The 26,823-nt window shown below is 41.7% G+C and overlaps 1 protein-coding gene across 1 annotated transcript; it reads left to right on the forward strand.

The window, feature by feature from the left end:
* The first annotated feature begins 119 nt into the window (after window positions 1–119).
* On the forward strand, window positions 120–9,463 carry BTF3L4 (basic transcription factor 3 like 4). The gene is made up of 6 exons (XM_017805544.1): window positions 120–229; window positions 1,254–1,317; window positions 2,099–2,212; window positions 4,488–4,689; window positions 6,092–6,151; window positions 7,017–9,463. The coding sequence occupies exons 2-6, from the start codon at window positions 1,264–1,266 to the stop codon at window positions 7,061–7,063; spliced, it is 477 nt and encodes a 158-aa protein (XP_017661033.1). The 5' UTR covers window positions 120–229; window positions 1,254–1,263; the 3' UTR covers window positions 7,064–9,463.
* The last annotated feature ends 17,360 nt before the right edge of the window (window positions 9,464–26,823 follow it).

Consider the following 26,823-nt stretch of genomic DNA (forward strand, 5'->3'; position numbering starts at 1 on the left):
GGGGCACCGGGTGTCTGTCCCCCCCACCCAGAGACTACAACTCCCAGGAGATCCCGCGCGCCCCCTCTCCCGCCTCTATGCAAATGAACTGGGCGGCTCCGCCAATCGGGGGGCGGGCCGGCGCCGTCACGTGGAGGGGAGCTTCCTTTCTCTGTGCGCCTCTCTTTCCTTTCCCGGCCGCCATCTTGTTCTCGCCGCGTGTTGGCCGCGGGGGCTCCGCCGCGCTCAGGTGAGGGGTCTTGCTGCTCCCGGGTCCCGGCGGCCCGCCTTTACCATGCCCCCGGTGGCCTGGGGCGGGGGACTCGGTCCCGTCCCCGCCCGCCGCGCTGGGCCGTTCCCCGAGGAGACGCCAAGGGAGCGAGGCCCTGCGGCGGGACGATGTGCGGGGGCTGCCCCGGCTCGGGAGGCCCCGGCCATACAGGCTCCTGAGGGATCAGCATTGAGCCCCTCTCGCTCCCCGTGCTCAGGGGGTGCCCGGCGAGCCGCCCCGAACCTCTTCTCTCGCTGGTGCTGATCCCTCTCTCCGGCACAAAGCACACGCGGAGGGGGCTTCCCCGTCATTCCCGGGATCTCTGATCGCTTGCTGGGGCACAGCAGCGGAATGCGTTCCTTGTGCTGGAAGGCTGGAGGTGTTTTCCCACCTATTACGTTTTTTTTTTCAGGGCTTTCAGTCTTTAAAGGTCCCACTTAACCCGTGGAAGAAGCCACTGGACTGACTTCCCAGTCATTGAATGGGATGCAGGGCTTCCAGAGGTTCCTATGGGAAATCCGTCCAGATCTGAACTCACGGGGTTCAGAGCTCATTTATTAGTTACAAGTATCAGAGATTCATTATATGGAAATAGTATTCGAAGTAGTTTAGTGATGACTCTCTCCCTGGGCTCTCTTAAAGATGAGGGTGTTTCCCAGAAGCAGTTGTGCTGGTTTGGGTCTGGTTTGAGTTCAGTTCAGTGCTTCCAAAACTAAATTGGCACACTGGGAATTTACTGATGCGGAATGAAGTGTCTTGTTGATTTGCCTTATTGTGTCACAGGCACTTCAGCTAAATGGCCTACTACAGGACCACTTCAGATTATTTAGGTTTTAAAGCTTTGTTTGTATGTTTTTGTTGGACGTAGTGTTTTGGGTAGTGTTCTGTAAGTTTCAAAAACCCACTGCAGTCTTAGGAGTGCTTTGAAAATGGACTGTGACTTTTTTTTTTCTTACTGTTTTGATTGTTAACTTGGGTTTTGTATCTTCTTGTTATTTTTCAGACACATCACTATGAACCAAGAAAAACTGGCGAAGCTTCAAGCACAGGTCCGAATAGGAGGAAAGGTAAGAAACCCACCAGAGATGCTTTTCAAAACATAGGCTATAGTTCACAGAAGGGGAAAAACTATATTTCTGAGACTTGACAGATATGTTTTTTGTGTGATCTGTATCATGGTGCTTCTACCTGAAATGCAAGTTTCTTTCAGTTCCCAACTGCTGGATTAGCAGTTTTCAGGGTGTAAGAGTTCTGCTAATTCAGTGACTTGTTGTGACCTGTGGAAGCTCCAGCTGAGCTCACCTGTTGGGTGTTCCAGTTCTGCCTTTTCCTTCTTCCTGTTGGGGATTTTCAATGTCCACTCCAGGCACTAACTCTGCATTGAGCTTTGTTTTTCTCTGAGCCAGCAGGTAGTTAATCTGACCAAAAAAAAAAGGCATGGAGTTTGTTCAGAGCGGGGGGGGGGCCTCATCCCCTGCCAAACTTCCACAGAATTTTGCAAAGTAGAAATTCCAAAATTGCTGTTAAATCACTGTATTTGTGCTTCGTCCTGGAAAAAATAGAGTTCTTGGGGAAAATTTCTTATATTTTGCTTAGTAGTAAATAGTATCTTTGTACTCTGGCTTGTAGGAAGGGAAAATACTGCTGCTATTTGGTGTCTTTTGGTCCTTTACATTTAAGAAAAACCTTAAAATTGAGACTGGTGGCTAAAGCTGTAGGTAAAGGGAAATAGGACTATAGAAGCGTCTCATAACTTGGAAGATGTTGCTCAGACTGTGATAGGACTTTCACAATTAGTGTTGAGAAATTTTGAACATAGCTGACTGTTGTCTCTTGATTGTTTCCCAGGGAACAGCTCGCAGAAAGAAGAAGGTGGTGCACAGAACAGCTACAGCTGATGACAAAAAACTTCAGAGTTCCCTCAAAAAACTGGCAGTAAATAACATTGCTGGCATTGAAGAGGTATAGTGATAAGTGATTCCTGTTTGAAATTAAATTCACTGTATTGTTTTGGGGGTCATGTGGTGGTTTTTGCTTTTGTTTTTACAACAGGCTTCCAAGCAAAAACTTACAGATCTGTTTATTGATAGACAAAGTTATTTGATTGATTGTTTTCTTGGTGAAATGAAATGTGTGTATGTACCTGGAGAAAGAAGGAAGAAGGTTCTGCTGGCCACATAGTGGTTATAGGAGGTAGTAAGCTGCGTGTTGTGTGTGTGTCTTGCAGTCATCACAGAACAAAACTTCTCTTTGTTCTTGACTTTTATGAACCTGATTACCTACTCAAAAGAGCAGTAAGTGCACGTGTTCTGTGCAGGCACATCCAGGGCAAGAGTTGTGTGGTGTAGAATATAAAGAAAAGTTTAGAAATACCTGGAGTAAGAACTTGAGTCCATATTATTAAAATTAGGATCCTTTACTACTTGACAAAAGTTGCTGGAATTGTTTGCAGTAGTTACAGGAGATGATGTTTCTTAAAACACTGCAGAGACCCTACAGAAGCAGCTTCTGTGCTAATGTAAGTGGGAATGTGAGGGTTTCAGATGTTCCTTGAATACCTCTAATTGACAGGTATGAATGAAACATGTTTTCCATAACACTGTAGGGAGTGACACTCATACATGGGAGGAGGAGGTGTTCCTCCATCATGAACTCAGTATTACTGTAGTGCTTGGTTAAAGAAGCGCAGTGTTTAATCTGTGATTAATTAATTTAAGCAGGATTGCAAGGTGCCTGCAGAGGTCACATAGTGCATTCTCTCTTCCAAAGGCAAATGCAGATTTCACTGTAGCAGCCTGGTTTTGCCTGTAGATTTTCAGCCCTCTCTTGCATAAACACTTATTTCTCTGTTTTCTTAAGCTCAGTATGTATATACTGACCCATGCGAACCCAAAGGAGGACACAGTTCTGAGTGTGTGTTTCGGTTTCCTTTTTCACACAAATCTCAGGATCTTTACTTAGACACAGTTATTAAGGATTTTAAATATCTTGATGTGAAGACAGTGCAAAATGTTTCTGCCTTGATAGCTAGAGACAGAATTGCAGTATGTTGTGTTCAGGTGAACACAAGTTGACCTTCGTAAGCTTTGTGTAAAAGAGTTTGGAGAGGATAGCAGTGTTGAGTCAAGCATGAGTTACTCATCTGTGTGGCTTTAAAAGAGGTTTTTAAGTAACAGGATGACTGTGCTTGAAGCCTTTACCATTTCCTTATGTGCAAAGGACAGGACATTGTTTAGTTTTGCAGGAAAGCAACACACCTGGTTTTCCTGTTCAAAATATATTTTGAACCTCTTCTGCTGTGTGAGGATTGAGAACTTGGATGTTTTTATATTTTAAATCTCTTATTTCTCCCTGTAATTTCTGCTAAAAACCTTGCTTATTAATTTTTTCACATGAGTTTAATACCACTGTTGTGTTGGATGGGTAGGACTTTCCTCCTTTGGTCAGACAAAATTATTTTCCACATAGCCGTAGTTTAGCCATGCCCAGAAGAAAAACCTTTTTAACTGTCCATGCTGTCTGCCATTAAGTTAAAAAACACAACGTAAACCTATACAAATATGCCAATATAAACTGACAGAAGGTGCAAAGCAGGGCACTACACTGGCCATAAATCTTAATTCTTGGTGATTCAGAAGACCAGGAAAGAGAAGGAGAGCAGGATCACTGTATGATGTCCTTAGTTTTATAAGAGTCATCATGGAATTACTGGGATTTCCTGACAGGTGTCACAGGTACCTGTGAAAGGCAATGGCTTAAACTGGTGTGGCTGGGCTTTGCTGTTGGAGTTCTGAGCCTGTGGAGAGTCACCACAGAGCTGAAGGGTTTGGTTGGTTTGTTGGGGGGTTTCCCTCCCCAGATATTCTTCACGTTAACACCTTGCAGTCTAATAATCTATGTATATTTTTTTGTTTTTGTTAAAAATACACATAAACTGCATTACAACATATACTCCTTATGTATTTATTAGTATTCAGGTAAGTTCATTTTATGAAGGAACCATAGCTGTTAAATTCTGCCTTATCATATAGTATGTATGAACCCATATTTTACCATTAACTCATATTTACTTCCAGTTTAGGTGGTATTAATTCCAGGTGCTTTTGTCATGGAGGAGAGGTAGTGGTAGCTTTGTAATTTTTTATATTTTAATACTTTAAATCTGGATTTTAATGATCACACTCATTCAACAAGATGCTGCAACACTTTGGTAAATGTTATTACTATATTTAAACAGGTGAACATGATAAAAGACGATGGAACAGTTATTCACTTCAACAACCCCAAGGTTCAAGCTTCCCTGTCTGCCAACACTTTTGCAATCACTGGTCATGCAGAGGCTAAACCGATCACAGAAATGCTTCCGGGCATCTTAAGCCAGCTTGGTGCTGACAGCTTAACAAGTCTCAGGAAGTTAGCTGAACAATTCCCAAGACAAGGTAGGTCTTTTGGAGTCTTTCATAGCTGGTTTAAAGAACATATGCAGCATTTAAAAGTTTTAACCCAAATTTAACAACAGTATATGACTTTAATAAAAGTGCACACACCCTTGATTACTTTATATTTGCCACTGTTGAGGAAGTGTAGGGTGGGGGAAAAACTTTTCTTGTTGATTCAAGATTATATAGGCATGCCCTGATTTAAAAAAATAGGTAAGTCTGGCATGCTGTTATTGCAGGTGTACAACTATGTATGGGAGACTACTTAGGAAAGCAAGTTCACGTTTTTACTTGGAAAAACTCAACTGGTTCTTTTTGTCAGGGAATCGACTCTGTTTTCTTTGTTCCTGCAAAACATATTTCTGTTGTGATTATAGAGTAAGGAATATGTTCTTCTACTCCTCAATTCCCTTTGGAATTCAACCAGGACTTAAGAAATCTAATTAAAAGTGAGAGTTTTGATTGAAAATTTAAAAAATCAAATCACAGTTTTGACTGTGATTCTTGATTTTTCTATTTATTTTAAAACCTTGGGAGCATGAGGGTGTGTGTATATGTGCTATAATTATTACTGTAATTTTACAGTTCAGAAATGAAGACTAGGGACAATTCTAGTTAAGACTGTTCTGGCCATTAAGATGACTGTAGTTGGACACATTGCAGTAGTCTGTATTTGGAACTGGATTACACATCACCTGTTCTGATGTTTTCAGCAAATAGTTGTTCTTTCTAAATGAGTTTCAGCTTCTTCCACGTTTCATGTTCAGAGTTTAAGTGAAAGTAAAGGGTTTCTTTTTTTTTATTAATAAGTAAAATACCTTTTAAAATTCAGAGGGGTGGATAATCATAAGCATATTTCATTTGATGCAACCTCAGTGCCAATGCATGCTGTGCTTTCTTTGGATAGTACAGTGAGGAAAAAGTACTTTATTTTTGTAGTTCTTTCATTTCTCTAGGTTACTTGGAGCACGATCTGTGACTGACAGAGTAGGTTTAATGCAGGACAGCTGATATGGAAATACTTTTTCCTACAGTTGTGGCCCCTTGGTAATTGAATCATATGATATGTTGGTCACTGATTGGTACCACATTGTTGTTGCCTTGAAACACATGACACCAGTTAGATTTAGTCACACCGAGGGTTTTCTGTATGATTTGATCTTTTGCAAGCTTTGCATGAATTACCCCATAGCATTTGAAAATGGCCCTGCCAATACTTTGGTATAATAATGTCCACACATAGGCCTTTTGGTCATGCTGTTAACTGTCAATACCTGGTCATTTGTGTGCTTTTCACTATTGGGGAAATGCTTTCTTTTTTCACCTGTGTGGTTTTTATTGTGTCATGTGAGTGTCCCTAATTCTGTATTGTGAGAACTCAGCACTAAGTTTCTTTTTACAGTGTTGGATAGTAAAGCACCAAAATCTGAAGATATTGATGAAGAAGATGATGATGTCCCAGGTAGGCACATACACGCTTTTATGTCCATTTAATGTATAAATACTTTGATTCATACACTGAGATATTTAGCTCTTGGTGTGATTATACTCCTCACTTGCTAAGAGAGGCTTCATATATAGGGCAGCATTAAAACATGGCTTTGAAGTCCAGCTTCTGAAAAAGGGTTTACTTTGTGCAAACATCTTAATAATTAAGTGAAACTAGGTTAAAATACCTTCAGTGAGATTGAGCAGGTATCTGAATATCCAAACAGGGTTTTTGTGCTGCAAAATGACACAATTGGTATAGTTATCGGGTTGTTTTCAAATCAGAGACTGGAGTGGGGATTTTTATTTCTGTAGTAGAAGAAAAAAGGCTTATGTCAGTATCTGAAAGTAAAAAAAATATGGTAAGTTCTTAATATGACAATGAATAACTGTCTTATTAATCACCACATTCTGCTGTATCCGTCAGTATGGTGTGTTAGCTAAAACAACACACTTGTGGATCAGAGGTTCAAATCCTCATGCTTTGGCACTGCTTTATTTCTTTGTGACCTTGCATAAAATTGAATTCTCTAAAACTTCAGGCATTCTTTAAAGAATGCAGATGCTTGAAACCCAACTACAGCTAATAGAGCACCTCTGAAAATCAGATCTTAATCACTCAATATTAGAATTTTCACTGTCTGAGTGTTCCTGTGTTTCTAGTTCTTTGTATATGTCCAAACAAATGATATTTTCTAAAGCCTTTTGAAATCTGCCCATAAGAAAATGATTTCCCTGAGTGTAGTTAAGTACTACTTAACCTCTCCTATAATATATGCATTTTCATTAAAGGTAATCTTATTGGGCATTACTGTATTAAATATCTTCATCTTTTTCAGATCTCGTAGAAAATTTTGATGAAGCATCAAAGAATGAAGCTAACTAAAACATTAATAGTTCTGGAAGCTGGCATGGACTAGATTTAAGAAATCAGCTATGTGGTTCCAAAGTTTAAAGAAACAGAGAACATCATCTGTTAATAGTTCAGTAATATAAATATTTTGTATTTTTATGATGCTGTTTGTTCAGCATTTTCTGTCAGTTGATTTTGCATTTTGCACTTACTCCCAGGATCTACTCTTTTGGTCAAAAAAGAAATGTCAGTGCATTTTGAGGGGTGTGTGTATGTGTGTGGGTGTACGTATAGTGGAGAACAAATTGGAGAACGCTTATTTAACCATTTCCCCTTTTCCTTTGGAAGTAGAAATAAAATGAATCTTCAGCATTGCTACTTTTGAGTACCACCAGATAGCGCACAGAGGGTAGTTGAGGTGAACGTTTTGTTCACATTTTGTGACCTGAAGGCATTACACCATATTAACACTTGGGGTTAGTTTGCTGTTAACTATTGTACTGGCAGATGTTTCTCAGTGTGCACATTTGTTATCAACCCTGTGTTGATCCCAAATGATACCGAAGATGAGCTGTTTCAGCGGCTTGTTTGGTACAGTAACTTTTTTAAAACCTGGTCTCAGAAAAGTGTGCTTTTCTTAACATTCTTCAACTTTTTTTTTTTTTTTTTTTGGTCTCTAACCTTTTGATACAAGCTGATATTTGACTCTTTCCGTGTAGGCTTAGCAGTGTGTTCTCCTGTTGGTTACTGGAGTATTTCCCAGTCAAAAGAAAACCAAACATTTTGGTTCTCTACTCTTGGGTCACTTCCTAAGCTTGGAGGTCTGGTTGGTAACAGTCCAGTGCACCAGTTTTACACAGTAACCGGTTTTTGCTTGAATAACTTCAAGCTGTTCTCTTGGCATGATTGCATTTACTAGCAGCTGATGATCCACTGTCATTCTTACAGCACTAGGAATTAAATGCACTGTGTGAGCAATGCCTAGGGTGGGAGGAAAGAGTTGTTGACACTTTGCCTTGCTTCCTGCTGGGCAGTTTGTGCAGTGATTAGCTCTAAAGGGATTTTGTTTTTTTTTTTTGCCTGTAACTTACCTTGGCCTATAACCTACCTCTAGGTTTGGTGTCATCTATGTAGTAGCTTCTTACAAAACACAGATGCTCCTCAGGCATGAGGAGGACATTGGGAAGTACTGTTGGTACAGTGCAGTATTTATGACCTTTCTTTAAAATGCTTAATGTGAACCTGTTTTTTCAGAGGCTCTTTCAAGGTTCTTGATGTAATGTGCATTACAGTATAGTTAGACATCATCATAACCTCTCTCAAGGGCAGCTGTGGCTTAAGAAAGCCATTCTGGTTTTGTTTTTTTCTACATCTGTCACTTAACTATGGCTTAATTGGAACATATCAGCTTTTGATGTAGGCTCATACGCTAGAGAACTGTAATAGTCCAAGCAAACAGTCCATGAGTTCTGGAGACTTCGTGAAACCACAGAAGTAGAACTGTAGTGGTTTTTCCTCTGAACTCCTCGGTTCGTTTTACAGGCTCCGTTCCGTTTTTCCTGTTATATTTTATATACTACATGGATCTTACTACAAAATAAAAGTACAAAAGAGGAAATGCTTCCTCCTGTGTGTTGTCTGCTCCTCCCACCAAGGGCAGGTGGATGCAGCAGCTGTTTGGAACAGCACTGCATTCCTTATGGCAGTGACTGAGGAAGACACATGCAGGACTGGGGAGGATTCCGGTAGGGCTTTAGGATTTCACACTCCCTATACTCACTCCTGTTTTCCCTATGGTGATGAATGAACCTTTGGTTTGTTGTATGGCTGATCAGCTGCAGATGATTTGTGTCTATAAGGAGGAGATGTCTTCATTGGTGTGTGCCCAGTAACATGGAATTGCCTTCTGCTGCCTCTGCGAGCGCAAGGAGTAAAGGAAGGACACGAAGCAACAGGTATTTGCAGTGTTCTTCCATTTGCTTGAGAGGCGTGAGCAAAGACCCTTTCAAAGTAGCAACTGTACTGAGATGATGTATGGGACATCCCCTTCCTAAATACTAATCAGATACTGAAAATTCCTGCTCATTGGTTTCTGATGTAGGAAGTATGTCAAAAGTAATTTTGAGAGAGATGAAAAGTAAGCCTTGGAAACAATGATTCCATAAGTTTATATAGCTGAACTTTCTAATTCCTCCAAAATACTCACTTAGTTTTTTGCTCTTGGTCATGACAATTTATGTGTTAAACCCTCAGTTTTTCCTATGTTGACAACCAGTAAACTAACTATGCTAGCTTATGTAGTTCTATTCAGTTTTTTCACTGTATCTGGAAACAGTCAACCACTTACGATTTGCTGCTGGAAATACTAGAGCTTATCAATCATTAAACTGATTTTAATTAAAAGTAGCCCATCAAGGCTTGTTGTGGGAAAAACTCTTTTTTCTTTGTATTTATTCATGGTATAACACAAACAGTGCTTGTACATGCTGATGGAAATGCAGGGTTATTAAAAGTAGTTTCAGGGAGTGTTGGTAAATAAAAACTCCCTGCACAAAAGTGAACATGAAAATGTTCTTTGCTTGGCTTGAGACTGAAATATGTTGATAACTTGCTCATATTTGTCAGCTTCCCATGGGAACAAGGAGTTGCTAGGCACTCCCTTCTGCCAGGATCTTCACAAGTAATGTTTTGGATTTGGTGTGTACAAGACGAGATCCAGAGGTCTTAGAGCTGATTTAATTACCGAGCAGTATGTTGATTTACCAGTGTCAGGAAGGAACTGAGGAAGCTATAGCAGCACAGTAAAGCTGTGCTGTATGTAAGAGATGAACTCAGTCCTCTCCTGAGGAATGTCCAGGAAGGATCCTCCTAATGTTCCCTGGAATCAGAGTGTGCTGCTCCAGACGGTAGGGATGTACAGAGGGGCTGAACAAACTGCTCCTTAGGTGAAGGTGAGTGAGTGAATTCTTCCACTGGCACTTCAGATCAGTTTGGTTTTATTACTTGAAGACAATACTGGTTTCTTCAACAAAGGGAACAGACTTTATTTTGGAGATGCAGATTTTTCACTAATTCAGTGATCCATGTTTTGTACTTGAGCAAATGAAGTGATGCCGAACAGAAGCACATCACAACAGCAGCCACAGCAGCTTTGCAGGAGTGATAGCAGAAGTGCAGAGAATGGTTATTCACCTACAACTGTTTGCTTTCCCATCAAGAAATGTTTTTTTATTTATTCCTTCACTTTCAAAGACCGCTTTGCAGACACTGAAGAACTTCATGGATTTATTCAGAAACATGAGGGCTGCAGTGTCAATCCAGAATTCAGGTAGCCAGGTGGAGCAAGCAAAGAGACTAATTCTAAAATTAATTGTCTTGGTATGTTTGGGTGGAAGCTTGGGTTGATTCCTAGAGCAGGGTTATTGGGAATTAAGCTTTCATTCACATCCATCTCTGTGTTGGGCAAGAAATAACACTTGTACATCTTCCAGTGCCTTGGGTTGCCTTTATTCCAGCACTGCTCTGCCTCCTCTGTGTACTTTGTAAATAATTGAACACAAAGTGGATGTTTCTTAAGAGAGCTACATCTCTGTGCAATTGGTATAAAAAAGCTACTTCTACATAATAAACACACGGTATTCAGTGGGCTGTCAGTACTATTGAACACCCTCTCACTACTCAACAGACCCACAGCTTGCTCAGATGCTGTTTTTTCTTGACAAATTGTGTCTGACAGATCCTCAAATACTAGGTGGCATTTCCTTGAACTTTGCATTTACAGGTAGATTTTTGTAGCTAAGCTAAATTAGTTGCCTCCTTGAAGTAAAAGGAGATTATCTGCTCATTTGAGTTCTTAAAGCTGTTTTGATATTTTTGATTAAGTATTGATGCTGAGGCAAACATTGAAACAAAAAATCCTGTTCCAAGGCCCTTTGACCTTTCAGTGCACGTATCCCAGCTGAATAAAAGGAGTTATGCAACCTCTTGCCCCCCCCTTGCACCATCCTTGTGGCAGCTATAGTAACTGCTTATGTCAAAAGGTAATATTAGAAAATATTTAATATATTTTTAGATTATATTTAATGCAACTTAGCTGACAAAGAAGAGCCAGTGCTGAGACCAGCTCTCCACAGATATTGGGAAATGTGGCACAAACTCCATTTTGAGAACAGCAGATCTCATTTTGAGGCCATGTGTAAAGCTGGGAATTTCCGAGTGATGCAAATTATAACCAGATACAGGTAAGTGAAGACTTAAAACCTCAGCTGATTGTCATCAGGTTACCAGGCCTATGCATACCAAGAGTGAAGTTCCCTGAAAAGCTTTCACTAATCTCTGGCTTCTCTGCTGCCAATGGGGCAGTCTTCCCCTTCCTTTGCTTTCTCAAGCTGATGCCTGAGGTCAGCTGGACCAGCTTGCTCTGAAGCTGTAGCTTTGGAGCCCCTCTCCTGTCCTTTGCTCACCCCCTGCCAGGCAGCCTTCAGTCTGTGTGAGATGAAGGGTGAGGGGCAGTGATTGCAGGCTCTGTTTGGGCAGTGGGGATGGGCAGCAGCAACCAGCCTCCAGGCTGCACTGAACTGGCCTTTCAGCCCTGCTGCTGCCTCTGCTGCTGAGGCTTGGCTTGGCAAGACTGGGGGCAAACCTGTGCTGCTGCTGCCAGGATCCTACTGTTTGGGGAAAGGGAAGGATTTGCTGTATTGGTGACCATGCGGTCAGACACTGGAACTTGCAGCGTGTTTCTAAACTTGACATTGCGAAACAAGGGCTCAGACCAGTTCACTGTGCCTTGTGAGACACAGGCACTGCCTGCACCATGGGCTGATAAACTGCAGCATGTGACCTCAGTGTGCCCTATCATCCTCTGCTCCAGCCATTCCTCTGCTCCACAGCCTTCCTGTGAGCCCATTTTGCATGTCTCTGCTTAGATGAACGCTGATTTATTGCAGCAAGCTGTTGAAGTTTTGATTCATCCTGCAGGTTCTTGTTCACTGAAAATCACTTTTTAAGTTACTTGCCGAGATCTTTAATAAGGAATTTCCACTTCTGTGAAAAGATCTGGTTTCAAATGGGTTCTGGCACGTGGTGTTGAACTGAAAATAGCTGTAACTTGCTTACAGCAGTTAGAGTCTCCAGGGATAATGATGCAACTAAAGCTTCTGCTCTTGTTCATTTTGAAACTCTTGCTCTATTGCTGGAGACTCTGCTCTGTGTGATGGACAGTTGTAATTAGTGACACTTTTGCATGTTTGCTGTTTCTGAAAGAAAGCGAATAGGGCCTAAAATAATTTTTACTTTGAATAAGGATTTCTTCCCCTGTATGTCAAGTTTCCCACAGCCTGCTTCCTCAGCTCCACTGAAAGACACCAGGTTTTCTCATGATCTCCTGCTGAATATTTGGCTAATTTGCTGAGACTTCTATTTTGAAACAAAAGTGATGTTGGTCTTCTGAAAAACAGGGAATGTGTTACATTTTCTAGTCTTTTGTATCACCTTTCTCTCAGCCACTTTATTTCTGTGTTGTTGTAAATTATTAACTTTTGAACACAGAGATATTGTTGCCTCTAACTCTTCTCCTGCCCTTTGAGTTGCAGGGTTGCTTTTATTGGCAGCATGCACTGAGAAATCATGTTGGCCACTTACAGCCCTGAAATTGTAATAGTTTATCCCATTACATGGTGATTTTTTCCAGCTCGGTTCTCCTGAGAACCTTGAAATGGGTTTTCCATAAAAACATTCCAGCCACTCTTTTTCTTTTAAAGGCTATAGTCAAATTTGAAGGGATAATCTGGCTATTGTTTCTTGTGGTATACATGTTCTACCCTGATGATTTTGTAGATTATAGAGGATTTTTATTTTTATAATGCAGTCTGGGTCACTGAGAACTGGGGGAATGAGCTTGCTTGTTCTTTGGCTGCAAGCAGACATACGTCATTAGCATCTTAACTGATGGAAACTTTTCTGTGAAAAATGCACGCACTCTTAATGCTTTTAATCTGCACAAGCACTCCATGAGTTTGCAATAAGCTGTAATAAAAGGTTTAGGTGTCTTATACCTACATTTCCTCAATGGCTCACAGTACCATCCTCAGGAATGTATTCCCAGTGCACTCTGCTTTGTGACTGGTTGTTTTGTCATCTTCCTTTCTCTGTAGCTGTTGTGAGTATTGTCTGAGAACCAGAACTGTTGAATTTGGACTGACAGCACAGTATGCTGCTACTTTCAAACTGCTTGGGCCCTCGTGTTCATTATGATTCAGGATGGCAAGTATTTGTCAGGAAAGAACAAATGAACTAGAACAAGAATTCACTTGCATTGAATAAATACGGTGAGCAATTCTTTTTATTAGTTCCTCTGCTGAGACGTTAATCTGTGTTAAAATTTGTATGAATGTGCCTTGGTTCAATTCTCACCCTTTTATGTTAACACTTAGATAAACGAAGATAGGAGAGAGGTGATTAAGTACTTGTCCTCAACTATTCTTGCCCTCATAAGCAGTCCCATGAAAAATTGCTGTGGGAGGAATTACATGTATTGTCTGCTTGGACAATAAAAACAAGCTTTAACAGTTGTTCTTACCATAGTTAAGTAATCCTGTTAAAGCAGAAACATTTGCAAGTTTTATATTCGGGATGTCTTTCTGGTTTGGTAAAAGCAAAATAAAGGGCAGATTTCAAAGATCCCAAAGAGCATTTTTGTTTCTCTCCCTCCCCTCCAAGAAAGCAGCTTCCTGATGTATATACTGTTATTTATTCTGCCCTATTTAATTCTGCATCATAGTCAAAATTGTTTGCAAGGGTTCTGGCTGGCTGAAATGAGGTACCAGGCTTTTTTAGCAAACTCAGAGCATTCAGCTGACTGAGGGACAAACCTGAACAACATACAAACATGTCTCATTGAGATGTTGAGGAAAGAGCTGGTCAGGCCTTCCCAAGTGTCTGACTCACAGCACTCCACAAAATCTCAATCTTGTGATTTAGCAAGTCATAAATAAGCCTGGGGTGGGTTTTTTATAGGCCTAATTACACCTGGTGAAGCAGTGTCCTTGTGCTCGAGCGGGGAGTTGCCACACTGCTGCAAAGGCAAAACATGGCCAGGAGAACAGAAAGGGTCAAGCAGAGCCATGGAGTTCCTGGGACAAGAAGGAGCAGTGTGTGTACTTGTGACCCCATTGTCTCCATGTGCACACTTCCTGGGATGTGGTGGTGGGGTTTGTCTGTGACGGTAAGTCCGAACCATTCCCTGTTTGCCATCACTGCTGACTCAATAAATGACACAGTCGAGGTGAGCATGTGTTTTGTGGATTTTTTTCTTGGTTGGTTGGTTGGTATGTTGGGTGGTTGGGTTTTTTTCCCCCCCTCATGTATTAGTGAAAGAAAAATGAACTGCTGGGGAGCAGGCACACCTGCCTGGAATAGTGAGTGACTATTCAGCCAGATCTTTACGTAACACCAGTGATGTTACTGCTTCTTTCATTCAGTTTTTTTGACTCAATGCAGAACCATAATGGTTTGGAAGGGACCTTAAAGGTCATGTAGTTCCAACCTCCTGCCATATTCCAGTGTCTGCGGGATTCCAGGCTCATCCAGTCCGTCTTCAACACCTGGCAAATGGGAATTTTAGGCATGTTTCTTTGAATAAGGAACACAGCACAGGCTGGTATGTGAAGCATTTGCTAAGCCAGTGCAGCTGCAACTGATTGGATATTTTCTACCATTAGGGGAAATGAGTGTAGGCTATGCCATTCCAGCCATTGCTGGGCTATTACTTGGATCTCAGGGATTGCCTATTAAACACTGAAGGTAAGGGAAGAACACAGTTGCCATTAGTGTTGCATCAATGTATTGTGTCGCAGGCCTTGCTCAATACTAATTCCTTGTTACATTATTTTCTGTAAAAAAAACAGAATGAAAGACAGCCCTTTCCCTTAAACCTCCACAGGGATTGTGTAATGAATGAAACTGGTTTTCAGTAATTATGAATGGCAGTAAAGTCCACTTAGAGGGATCAGGGATTCTTCCTTACAGAAATGACTGTAGTGTCCCAGCAGGAGGACATGGATAACAGAATCCATCCCACTCATATTCCCTTTGAAGCAGACATAAAATTGTTTAATAATTACCATTTTGTGAAAGTTGCATTGAGATGTTTGTCATCCTGGCAAAGGGAACCATCCTTGTTTACTGGTCAGCTTTCATTTTTGTGGCCTATTACACTAAATGGCATTTTTACCAAGCTGAAATATTTTCTCAAAGTCTTTAGTAGTAGGGAGTGCTTTGAACTCAGCTTAGAAAGCTCATTCTTTCTATTTGAAGCCTTTGCCTATTGCATAAATTACAGGCTTAATGAACTCCCCTTTGTCCCACATGTACATTATCTTGAAATTCAGTCTGTCTTCCCCAACCCCAAATTCATTAATCACCTGCACGCTGCCACAGTCACAGAGCCATGAGCCTGCCACAATTCTGCCAAATTTTCATCTTTCTTGCTTGTAGCCTTGTCCTTCCTATTCAAGCCCTCTCTCTGAGGTATCCGTTTCCATGTTGCCATACCAGACAAAGTTCTGGCACAGTTTTGACTTCCTCATTCAGCCAAGAGACATTATTAGATGCTCAGCTTTTTGCAAACTATAGAGGGAGATGTTTGCTCACCAGGTGGGTTTTTTTCCCGTGTGAAGCACTCGTTTACCTTGGAGGAAAAGGAAAATCGCACCAACTAAACAGAACTTTTCTTTCTGGCTGTCCAATAAAAAGACCACCTTGTTACTGAAGGGAGAATGAGAGAGAGGGGTTTAGTTTCAAGATGTTTGACTTCTTTCTGCAGTTGGGTACTGTTCTTACCCTTTGGTGCTCAGTTCAGGCAGGAGTTTTCCATCCAGTCTGCTTTCCACTTTTTTCTTATTTTGCTGTGCTACAGTTTACATAAAACTATTATATAATTTATACAAAGTCATTTATTTTAGATGACTGTCCTATAAACAGAATAAGGGATTTGATATCAGGTATTATGAATGGGTAAACCAGTTCCATCATTTTCCAAGTTTCTTGAAACATAAATCCCTCTACAGAGAATTTTCTCCAGTGTCATATGTGGTACTTGAGAACCAGTGAAGGTGACTTATTTCTGAAGGAAAAAAACTTTTTTCTAAGCTTTTTCCTGTTTCACAGTTGCCTGTGTTGTAGCAGCCTGGAGGGAAGGTGCCAGTGCTGGAGCCAGGCCTTGTGTGTGCTTACAATGACCATAGGCACTTAATGCTCCTGTTCTATAACACTTCAAAATTATACCAATTTCAGAACACAGAAATTGTCATGTGAACATGATCTTCAGAGAGCAAATTAAATGGGTTATAACTGTCTTCCCTAGTGAATTTATGGTGTGGGGAATTTCATGTCAGCTCAGCTGACTGCCTCATTTTTCACTATGGGTTTTCCATTTTCAGTTAAGCTGTTGCTATTTAAAAAGATGACTTCCATGTCATTTGCAAAGCATGTAGAAGCTGGAGGCAATTCACCATTTTGACACTCTTAATTAACTGATGGCCTGTCATGAAAGTAGGGTGTAATTAAATGATATAGTAATTTTGGCCGTGCTGCTTTTCAAACTATTTTTATATCTCAGCAGAATAATTCAGGTGGTGACATCATGTCAGTATATGTCCTTCTCCTTCCTCAATGCCTACTCAAGAATTGTTGCTCATGGTTCAAAATAGCTGTAAGACAACAAATTCCAACCAATTCTTGGTGAAAGAGGAAATAGAAATTTAAAAAATTTCCTGTCCCAGACTGTGACCTGTCATCCTGTTGGGGTCTGTGAAGATGAGGTGCAATATGTGACAACCTACACATCCTGTAGGAGCGAATCACACATTCAGAGATCTGTGGAGTTTCCAGGACAGTCCAGATGGGTTCATGAGAAATGATGGGAGAAAATAAAGGTAATATTGATTGCTACAGAGCCTGAGCCTTCGGATACTGCTAATGATTTGAGTAAGATTGGATTTGGATTTGGCCCAAAATACTTTTGGCTAGTGAAGATTATACTGTCTTCAGCTAGAGGGGCGGGTGTTGAAATGGGAGTGCTTTTACTGGGTGAGCAAACATAGTTTTGTGGAGGTATTCCAGGAGAGACATGTCCCTAACGCAGCCTGACAGTGTTACTGTTCAGAAATTAATGGGATTTGCCAGGAGCCAGTAATACCCACTACATTTTGAGCCAGGTTCTTTTGATGTCCATTTTCTGATGTGCTGCCCTGGGGAAATCTGCCATCTATTCATCTCTTCAATCCTTTAATAACATCCCTTGTGCCAGGAACATCAGAATGCTGAATGCCACGACTGAGACGTTACTATGAATATGCTGAAGATCTTTGCTGGGTGTGCGATGAAACGATCTTTGGGGAATAAGTGAAACAAAAGAGTGTGTAGGATATCCTTTAATTCAATGAAGAATGTGGGTGGAGAAGTAATTGAAATGAACAAGATGCTTTGGATTTTCCTTAATGCCTTGAATACTTCGGGGTGTACTTAAACCTCTGTGTGTGTGTGTGTGTGTGTGTGTGTGAACCGTTTGCTGCTCAAAGAACTAATGAAAGCAGGAGCCCATGTTTTTTAACCTGCCCCCATCACACCTTTTCCCTGAGGTGTGGGCACTGTATTCCCTGTGGCAGTTCTGAGAGAGGAGAAATAACCCTACAAAGGATTTTAGACTTGTGTACGTCTGAGTGACAGCCACCTGCTGCTGAAAGCTACTGGAGTGGCTCCTTCCCTCTCCTTGCCCTCAGCAGTGGTGGTCCTTTGTGGCCTTCTACAGCAGTCACCAGTTGCCTCTTTCAAGTGTGGTTAAATCTGAGCAACATATTCTTGAATTATTTAAGGGGAAAGGAAGATGTGCCTGCGATCTGCAGCACAGGTGTGTGAGCCTCTCTCCTTCCAAAGGCAACTTGAAGTATTTTGTGCACAAAGGATGGTGTTTTTGATGCCCACTGCACCCACTGTCACTAAGAAGAGTAGGGAGGAAAAGCCCAGGATGCCAGCAGCAGATAAGCCAAGCCATAAGGCAACAGTGTTGCCTGCAAAAGTGATGCCTGCCAGATTCCTTCAAGAATAAAATCCCTTTTGTTGGAGTTGGACTCAATCACGCCTTGAATGATTTAATTACAAAAAAACATTAACCAGAGCTAGAGAGTCAGGTATGTCTATGGATAGCAGCTATTCATTTATCTCCAGCACAACAAAGACGGGAAATGCTTAAGATAACAATGAGCCAACTACATCTATCACTTCCTTTCAAGGAAGTTTCAGTTCCTTTCGAAAGAAAACCCTTTGAATCTAAAGAGACCTAAAGAATACACTCATACATATTAGATCAAACCCTTCTCATGAGCACTGAAAGAAAAAAAAGATACTATAGATGAAGGTCTATACTTTTGTTGTCTTACATCGTCAAAAAAAAGCCCCTCAAACAACAAAACCAACCAGACTGGAAGTATGTAACTGCATGATCACAGACATGTTGTCAACTCTACACTTGGACTGAAAACTTTTACTGAAACGTATTTCCTACTTCAACCAGAAACTGTGAGCTTCAAGCAGATTGTGTGCCCTCACTGCTCCAGCTGTCCCTCATCCTCTGCCTTCCCCTGCTCCAGCACTCATGATGCAGAGAAACTTGTGATTAAAGAGAAATGGAAAATGTCACAATCTTTGCAGAACAAAGAAGGATCAGAAGGAACGTAGTGGAAATGAACAGAATCAAGGATTATATAGAGGAAGATTGTTCTTATATGAGAAAAAAGGGCATTAAGTTAAATTCTGCAGTAGAGCATTTACATCTGATGAAAGAATATATTTTTGAAGTACCTCAATTAGTTCATGGAACTCACTGTTACAAGATGTCACAGATTAAAACAGGATTTAAAAAGGATTAGATGTTCTTCCCTATAAACTGTGTATCCATTTATATTAGTTAGGTACGACAATGAGCTGATTTATTTCATTTGAATACTGAATCTGTAAAAAAATCTGACAGCTGTTTTGGTCATGGAATATAGTTATGTTGGAAGAAACAAAAGACTTCATCAAAAGATATCACTTCAACATTCATAATAATGGGTTATTTAATAATACCTATGTTGATTTGATTTTTCAGCAGTAGATTTTGCACTGTATATAATTAAAATTGAGTCAAGTTTGAATTGTAGTGTTTTGATTTCTCTAAAATTGTTTTGTTCTTAGAATTTTCCTTGCATCTGAAGTGTTGACATTCGAGGGAGTGGATTTCTGTTCACAAAAACAGTCATTGAAAAATCCTCCACAAAACATCCTCTGTGCTACTGTTTGCTGGTGGAATTCCTTTCTGCTGTGTCTGATGCAGTTTGTCCCCAGACAACATATTGACTAAGTCTTGCCTCTAGGAGTGAGTGCACCAAGCACTGAGGACGTTCACTGAAGCCCACACAAATGCCTGAGTCTGTTATTCATGAGCTTGTAAGCTCCCTTGTAGGCTCACAGTTGGTCTGGTTTTGGAGAATCTCTGTTTAAAAATCACCTGTTCTTCGCCATTGTGTTTCCTATGGGCCATGAAGCGTGAATATGTTGGTGAGATGTATGGAAAAGTGCATATGGCTTTTTAGAAAGGGCTGTCAAGAACTTAGAAACTTCCTTCTAGAAGTTGTGAGGTGTGCTGGTCCCTCCCTCCTCACCAATGTATCATGCTTAGGGCAGATTTTTTTAGACCAAACTGGCACAAATTATGACTTTTATCTAAACAATGAGAGTCACAATTCTCAATCCACCATCCTCTGGCACAGTGCCAACATTATTCATGGAATACTATTCTCTTTGAAAGAGTTTTATATGACTGAGGAAATTAAATAATACCACAGCCCAGTGATATCCCAATAAACATGAGATGGGATGCAAAATCAGGAGGTCTACAATTCCAGTACAAACTCTGAAAGGCATTTTTTGAGCAATGTGGAGCAGGTTGCTGAATCCTCACAAGGCAACTAGCAGGTTTCAACTATTTGTAAGTTACTTTTAGATCTTCAAATGCTAAAAACACATCTGTCAGCATTTTAGGAAGATGAAGTTCTGTAGATGGAGTTACTCTCTCAAACTCCCATTCATTTTTGAACCTCAAAGTTCTTTTGTTTCATTGAACCAGAAAGCACATATTTAGGTGATGATTTCATATCTTCCAAATGATAGCTTTTTATGTAATCATCATAATAACACTTCCCATGAGAGACTCTCCAAGTGGCTTCACAGACCTTCCTAAGGTCTCATGGAACTCTTACTCATGCTGTAAATATAACTACTTCTACTACACAGAGGAGAGAGGATCAGACGGGTTAAATGTCACCCAGCAAGTCAGCAAAGAGTTGAACAAGAACCTGTTTCTCCCGATTCCAAATCCTGGTGAGTTTGTTGTTACTGAGCACAGACATGTTCATCTGGAACACTCACAAATACTTGAACCCCATGAGTATTCATTGAGGGCATTTCCATCTTCTGACCAGAACAGGAATGTAATCAAAAAGGTACTTAAGCATTTCCAGGGCTTCCAAACACAGATGAATAAAAAAATAAACAATAAGAATTAAATGATCCAGTTGCTTATTTTTTTTCTTGTTAACTTAATCCTGTAATTGGCCTTATTGCTTAACAGAGGCTTTCAAATTACCTGAGTATCACATCTCATTCTCAAATATCAAGTCCAAATAACAACCCCTGAAAAGTTGTCCTATGAGTATTGGAAAAATAGCTGTTGTTTGCCCATGGATTTGTGCCACCCTCTGATCCCTTCCTTGCACTCACCCCAGCCCTCCCATGTCCACAACAACCCTCTTCCCACAACAACCTCAACCTCAGCTTCCTCCACATCCTCTGCAAGGCCAGAGCAGACACTGATTACCAGAGTGGCTGCTGCCACACTCAGTAGTACCAGCAGAGTTGGACTGGCTTTGGCTCGGCCCCTCTGTGGCTGGCCATGGACTGACACAAAACTTGTAAGAACTAAATTTCCTTTGAGACATCAGTTTTTCATCTGTGGCAGAAATTGGCCAAGAGATCGTAAAGATATGGGAAGGAGGGAGGGGAAGAGGAAGGCAAACAATTTAATGGAATAAGTGTTATTTCTTTATTAACCTTGGGCTAATAATTTAAAATACGTGCCAGAGGGAGAGAAAAAGAAAAGAATCAAGATGTAATTGAAGTCCAAAGCCCTTGCCCAAGTTCTCACATAAGTTTAAAACACATACAGACACAGATCTCTTAGACCCTCTGGGCCAGTGTCTGGAATATTGGAGAGAAAATTGATGGATATTTCAAGATTTAGCCAGCACAGACAGTAAGGAAGTGTTGCCCCCTTTTAAACGCATAGCCTATTGAGATTACTGCTGGAAAGGATTACAATGCAATCTTTTTTTTTTTACTCCTAAGAATAAGTCCTATCTGGTGGAAAATGCATCATAGATTAATTAAGTGCCCATGTATTAGTGGCTCTATCGTATGACTCACTAATACTGAGTTAACCTTAATATAGGATTCTGAGGATATTAAGCCGAGGATTTTATTGATTCACATTGTTCTGGTGCAGGTAGTACTTGAGTGTAATGGATGAAGTCTGCACAAAATTTAGAAAAATCAAAGATCCAAGGCTGATGAGGTAATCAAGGTGTATTAAGACAGACGGCACAGGAGCTGGGCCAGTCTCTCAGCCACTAGAGGGCAAAGCCACAACATTGCAAACTTCATCACCGCACCTTTCTAAGGGCGTTATCAAGGAGGGGTTGTTTTTTCTCAACAAAAGCTGGTTAAATGATCACCAAGCCCTTCCCCATCAATGGCGTTAGTAATGAATACTTACAGTATCGTTTCTGTCGGTGTGGTGTGCAGGCAGTCCTTAGCAACTGCACGGGAAAAAGAAGCCAACATTTTATTCCATGGAACTGCTAATAAAAGCTTCAGTCATCCAAGAGGTTTGGACCCTTTAGGTTCACAGCAGAGGCCTTTCCTACTTGAGGGCTTACATATCAGTAGAAGACTGAGCACCTGTGTCAGGAACCACATCAGGAAAGTAATGAATATTTTGCTGCAAGGTTTTCTAACTGTTTGATGGTACCAGATCAAACTGGGAAACTCCTGAATGTTTCCATCACTGACAGATTTTGGAGAGGTCCAGAGCCTTATATACAATTCCCTACCCAAGTCAATCTTTGACCTTCTAATATTAAGTGTTCCAGTTCTTCTCTCCCCTGGTTCTTGCCCTCTCCTGTGCCTATGTCTATTATCAGTCATCTATTCTCTGCTCCTGCTAAAATTCCCACTCCATTGTTCCGAGATCAGGCATGGATCAGCTTTGGTGTGGACCTGAGAGACTGCTTGGCACAAGATCAGTATCCTGCATGTGAGTGGCCAGAAGCAGATGCCAGAGGAAGAGTTTAGTAGCAGGATAATCATACAGTCACACTTGTCAGGAGTAACGTCCCAGCTCCCAGCAATGTATGTCTCAGACTTCCCGAGTGAGAAAAGTTCTCTTGGCATGCAATATGCTTCAAAGGCTTTGCCTTCTGTGAACAAGTCCACCCATCCCTTCAACCAGTGTAAACATTGCCATCCCCACGGCTGCTCCCATCATGTGCTGAGGAGCACATGAGCTGTGTCAGATGATGCTGAAAGGGATGACAGGTTGTTACTTCTTAGTGCCCAAGGAAATTGAGTTCTGCATAGATGAGCAAACAGAATCCACAGCTCTGCTCACAGAGCTCTGTCTCATGGGGAGCAGACTTACAGCACTGAACTCCTGCTTCTGCTAAAATTTAGTTTTTACAGTCACCTGATTTTGACATTTCCAGTGCTGGGAAATCTAACTTGTCCCTTTCTAAAGTGTCTCAGTGATTAATTACCATCCCTAGTAGAAGATCTCACTGAGAAGCTGAATACAGTCACTGAATTTTGGAAGTACTTAGAACCTGTGATTGAGTGACCCCTTCACCTTTTTTTTGACACTGAAATAGATTGAACATTTTCACTTTCAGTCTAATTCATTCTTATTCATCTTCTCTGAACCATCTTTTTTCTCCCTTCTATTAAGGAATTAAGGAATTTGGATATCAGACTTCAGAAGCACTGGAACTATTACCAGAAAAATAAATACAGACATCTTTCTACATTATTCTGTTTATAAACCCAAGGATTGCATTGGCCTGTTGGCTACAGCACCACACCACCTACTTATTTTCTTCTGATTATATGTGATGATTCTCCAGGTTTTTGAGCATTAACTTGTAAAGCACAAATTTTCTCATCCTCTAATCACTGTCTTCATTCTTTGGTGCATGTTTTTACATTTAGCTGTACAGAAATGCATATTACTTGTTATCAAGCTGTCTCAGCTACTTTACAGCGTGTCTTGTTATTTATGAATCCCTATTGCTTACATCACCTACAGACTTTGTAAGTGATGATTTTATTTCCTTAGAGCCATTAATATCAATTCAATACAGCATAGAACTAATTGCCAGAGGACCCAGAAACACATTCTTTGATGATGACTTCTTATTTCCCCTCTTTGTAACTGTCAGTTAGGTAGAGTCTCAGCAGTTTAATACGTGCTGTGATGAGTCTGTATCATTTTGACTTCTTAATTAAAATGCTGCAAGTTACCAGAACAAATATTTTGCAAACCTACTTACCTTCATCAACCAAACTTGTAATGCCATTACAAAATCAAATTATTTTGGCAAGATTTATTTTCCACATTAATTTGCATTTATTGTGTTTCCATCCTTTAATTATTTTTTAATCAAGTAATGTATATAATGTCCCATTATATTACTGAGAATTCTTGTCAGTCTGACAGGTCCTAATTACCCTGGTCACCTTGTTTACCCTTTTAAAATATTGGGACAATATTTCATCCAGTCCTCTGGAACTTTAACAGTGTTCCAAGATTTATTGAAAATCAACATTAATGGTCTAATGATACTCTGTGCCAGTGCTTTTAAAACTTCTGGATGCAAGTTACCTGGATCTGCTGATGCCCAACTTCATTAGCTTCTGTTTAACATCCTCCTCAGTGCTTGTTGTAATGGAATGTATTTCATCATCATCACATGGTATTTGTATATCATCTGCCTCTTTCCCAAGAAATAGTTCTTGAGTTCTTCTGCCTTTCCTACACTGTTGTTAAACATTCTACTCTTTCCACCTAGGAAGAGAGTGAAGCCTTCATTAAGCTTCCTTTTCCCCCTAGTTTCTGCAACTTTCACCAAGTAGTTAAAAAATCCTCTTATTTGTCCTTAACTCTGTTGTTCAAAGATTACTCTTGAATCATTTTGAATCCCATATCAATTCCCTGGAAATCCTAGCTCCCAGTGTATGTCTTTGTATTGAGCCTGTAACTCTCTGCTCCTCCCTTCAACCAGGGAACCTCGGAGCTTCCCCTCACCTTTGTAACTGCGATCTTCTCACCTGTTTTCCAGATCTCTGCCTTTTGCAAATTGAACTATCCTTTTCTATATGCTCTTCTTTATGCCTTTTCCCTGGTAGCTTCTCCTAAAGAGCTGTGGAAAGATGGCAAAATACTTGGGAAAAGTGGTAGGAAACTCAGTACCAAATGTCTGTGCTATCATGTGGGACACTATTGGGCGTGATTTCTTATGATGATGCTGTAAAGGATCAGGGACATGGAAGAGCTGAAGATACTTCTTGGAGAATTTGTAACTCTGACACTAGCATTGAATGTGCCAAGTAAAAGGTCATGGTCCATGTCTTACAACTTTGCTGGGGCTTGGGATAAAAATTATTGGTTTGGTTTGGAGTAGTGTTTCTCACTATCCTTAGTGAAATGTTTCCTCTTGGGACAGTTGCAGAGGGAGCACAGCGAGAACACAGGATGGACAATCTGCCTGCATTAAGCTCAGGTGCCTGGTACCACAACTGCCTGGAGCAGCAATGTGGGTGTTGTGGAGTTTGCTGCTCCTCTAGATACATCTTCATTAGGAACAAGTCATGTGGCATCCAAGATACCCAGAAGCAATGGGGAATGAGACCATGTTCCATCACCTTAACTCACAGAGATGTTTCCCATTGCTCCTAACTCCTGTTTTGCATGCTTTCATGTGACAGCACTCTTGCAAAACAGCCAGTTATAATATCCTTCAGGAAAAACCTCTCAGTGTTTGGTGAGAAAACATTCCAATGAATGGTTGCATCCAGAGGGATTAAAGTAGAACAAAATTATGATAGTGATATGCCTCTGTGAGACGTTTGTAGATGGCAAACCTACGTGCTTGCACGCATTTGGCCAGAGGGTACAGAGTGTTATGTCACTCACCCTTTAATTTACTTCCTTTTTGTTTGCCAGGCATACTGTGTGTTTAGCAGTCTGAGGTGTTTCGTGAGAATTGTTTTGAGGATGGTAATTGTGTATTGGACCAATCTGAAGCCCTCATCTGTGCTTCACAAGCATGACACCACTAATTGCTAAAGAGGCAGCAAGTTAGGGTTAACAGGGAATGCTTTATGGGAGAAAATAAATTCCATCTCCATTAACATGCTACTCCCAGCTATGATTGATGAGCATTTTTTTATCTTCTCAGCTCTTTGCCCATGGATTGATGATTCAGTTGATTGGGAGTATCTTGCATTTTCTGCTTGAAAAGCACATAGTTCTACCAGAATCAATGAATAAACATTAAGTGCTTCCCTTTCATTTCCAGCGGGATGGGCTGATGCTCTTGGAGCAAGGAGGCTTAGATTTTATCACCGAGGCTCATTACACCGTATTCCCTGGCATACGGGGGAAGTTAATGGAGAAGCCCAACTTGCTGGAAAGTGATAGCCTGGAAGTGTGAAGGCCTGAGAAGAGGGAATGGCTGTGCAACTGCATTAGCAGCCACCACACTCGCCTTTCCCTCCCTCCTGAGCTGACATGGCCCTCCCGCAGCTGGAAGGTCACAGCACTGCCCGAAGGTGAGGGGACAGCGGCTCCTTCCCATTCCCCCGGCGTAGAGCGAGCCCTTCCTGAGAGGGAGCTGGGACGAGGCGTTCCCGAGGTGAGGGTCCCAGATGCGAGGGACAGGGGTTCCTGAGGCAAGGGGGTCCTAAGGCGAGGAGTGAGGGATTCCTAAGGCTCTGAGCGCTCCGGCGGGAAGGGTGAGCCTGCCCGCGCCCGACAGGGGCTGTCGGTGCGCGATGTGTCCGGGACGGCAGCCCAGCACTGTGAATCCCCGCGCCCGCCGGACCGAGACACGCGCGGGAAGTGACATTTCCTGGAGCTCCCGAGCGCCTGCGGGAAGTGTCCCGCTCCCGGCATAGGCGGCCGCCTCCTCTTGGAGAGAACGGGCGAGGCTCCGGGCGCGCAGTCACGGTTTGGCATAACCTGTCAGCTCGCCATCGTGGCTCGCGTGAGGAACGAGCGCGTTTGCTTGTTGTTGTTTGGCGTGGCGTGTTTTCGTTTATTTCTAATTTCTGGAACCCTCTTTGCTGACGGCTGGACGTGCCTGTGAGCGGATGGCCCCGTGCCTCGCACCCTTCAGGGTGTCCCTCTCCGAGGGTGAAGGTCCTCAACGCGAAATGGCGAAATAACACGCGGACGGCTCCCAGCCGCGAGTGCTGCTGACCGGGGCGTGTACGGTCACGTTACACCCCGGCTGCAGCCGCCTGCGGGGCAGCTCCCTCGGTGTGGTGCGTGGGTGCCCCCCGGCCGGGCTACCGTCGGTGCCGCCCCCCAGCCCTGCGTGTCCGTCTGTGTCCGTCTGTGTCTGTCTGTGTCTGTCCGTCTGTGTGTG

This window comes from Lepidothrix coronata, unplaced genomic scaffold, assembly GCF_001604755.1.
Source record: "Lepidothrix coronata isolate B3197 unplaced genomic scaffold, Lepidothrix_coronata-1.0 Scaffold12, whole genome shotgun sequence".
In the NCBI taxonomy this organism is placed as follows: Eukaryota; Metazoa; Chordata; class Aves; order Passeriformes; family Pipridae; genus Lepidothrix; species Lepidothrix coronata.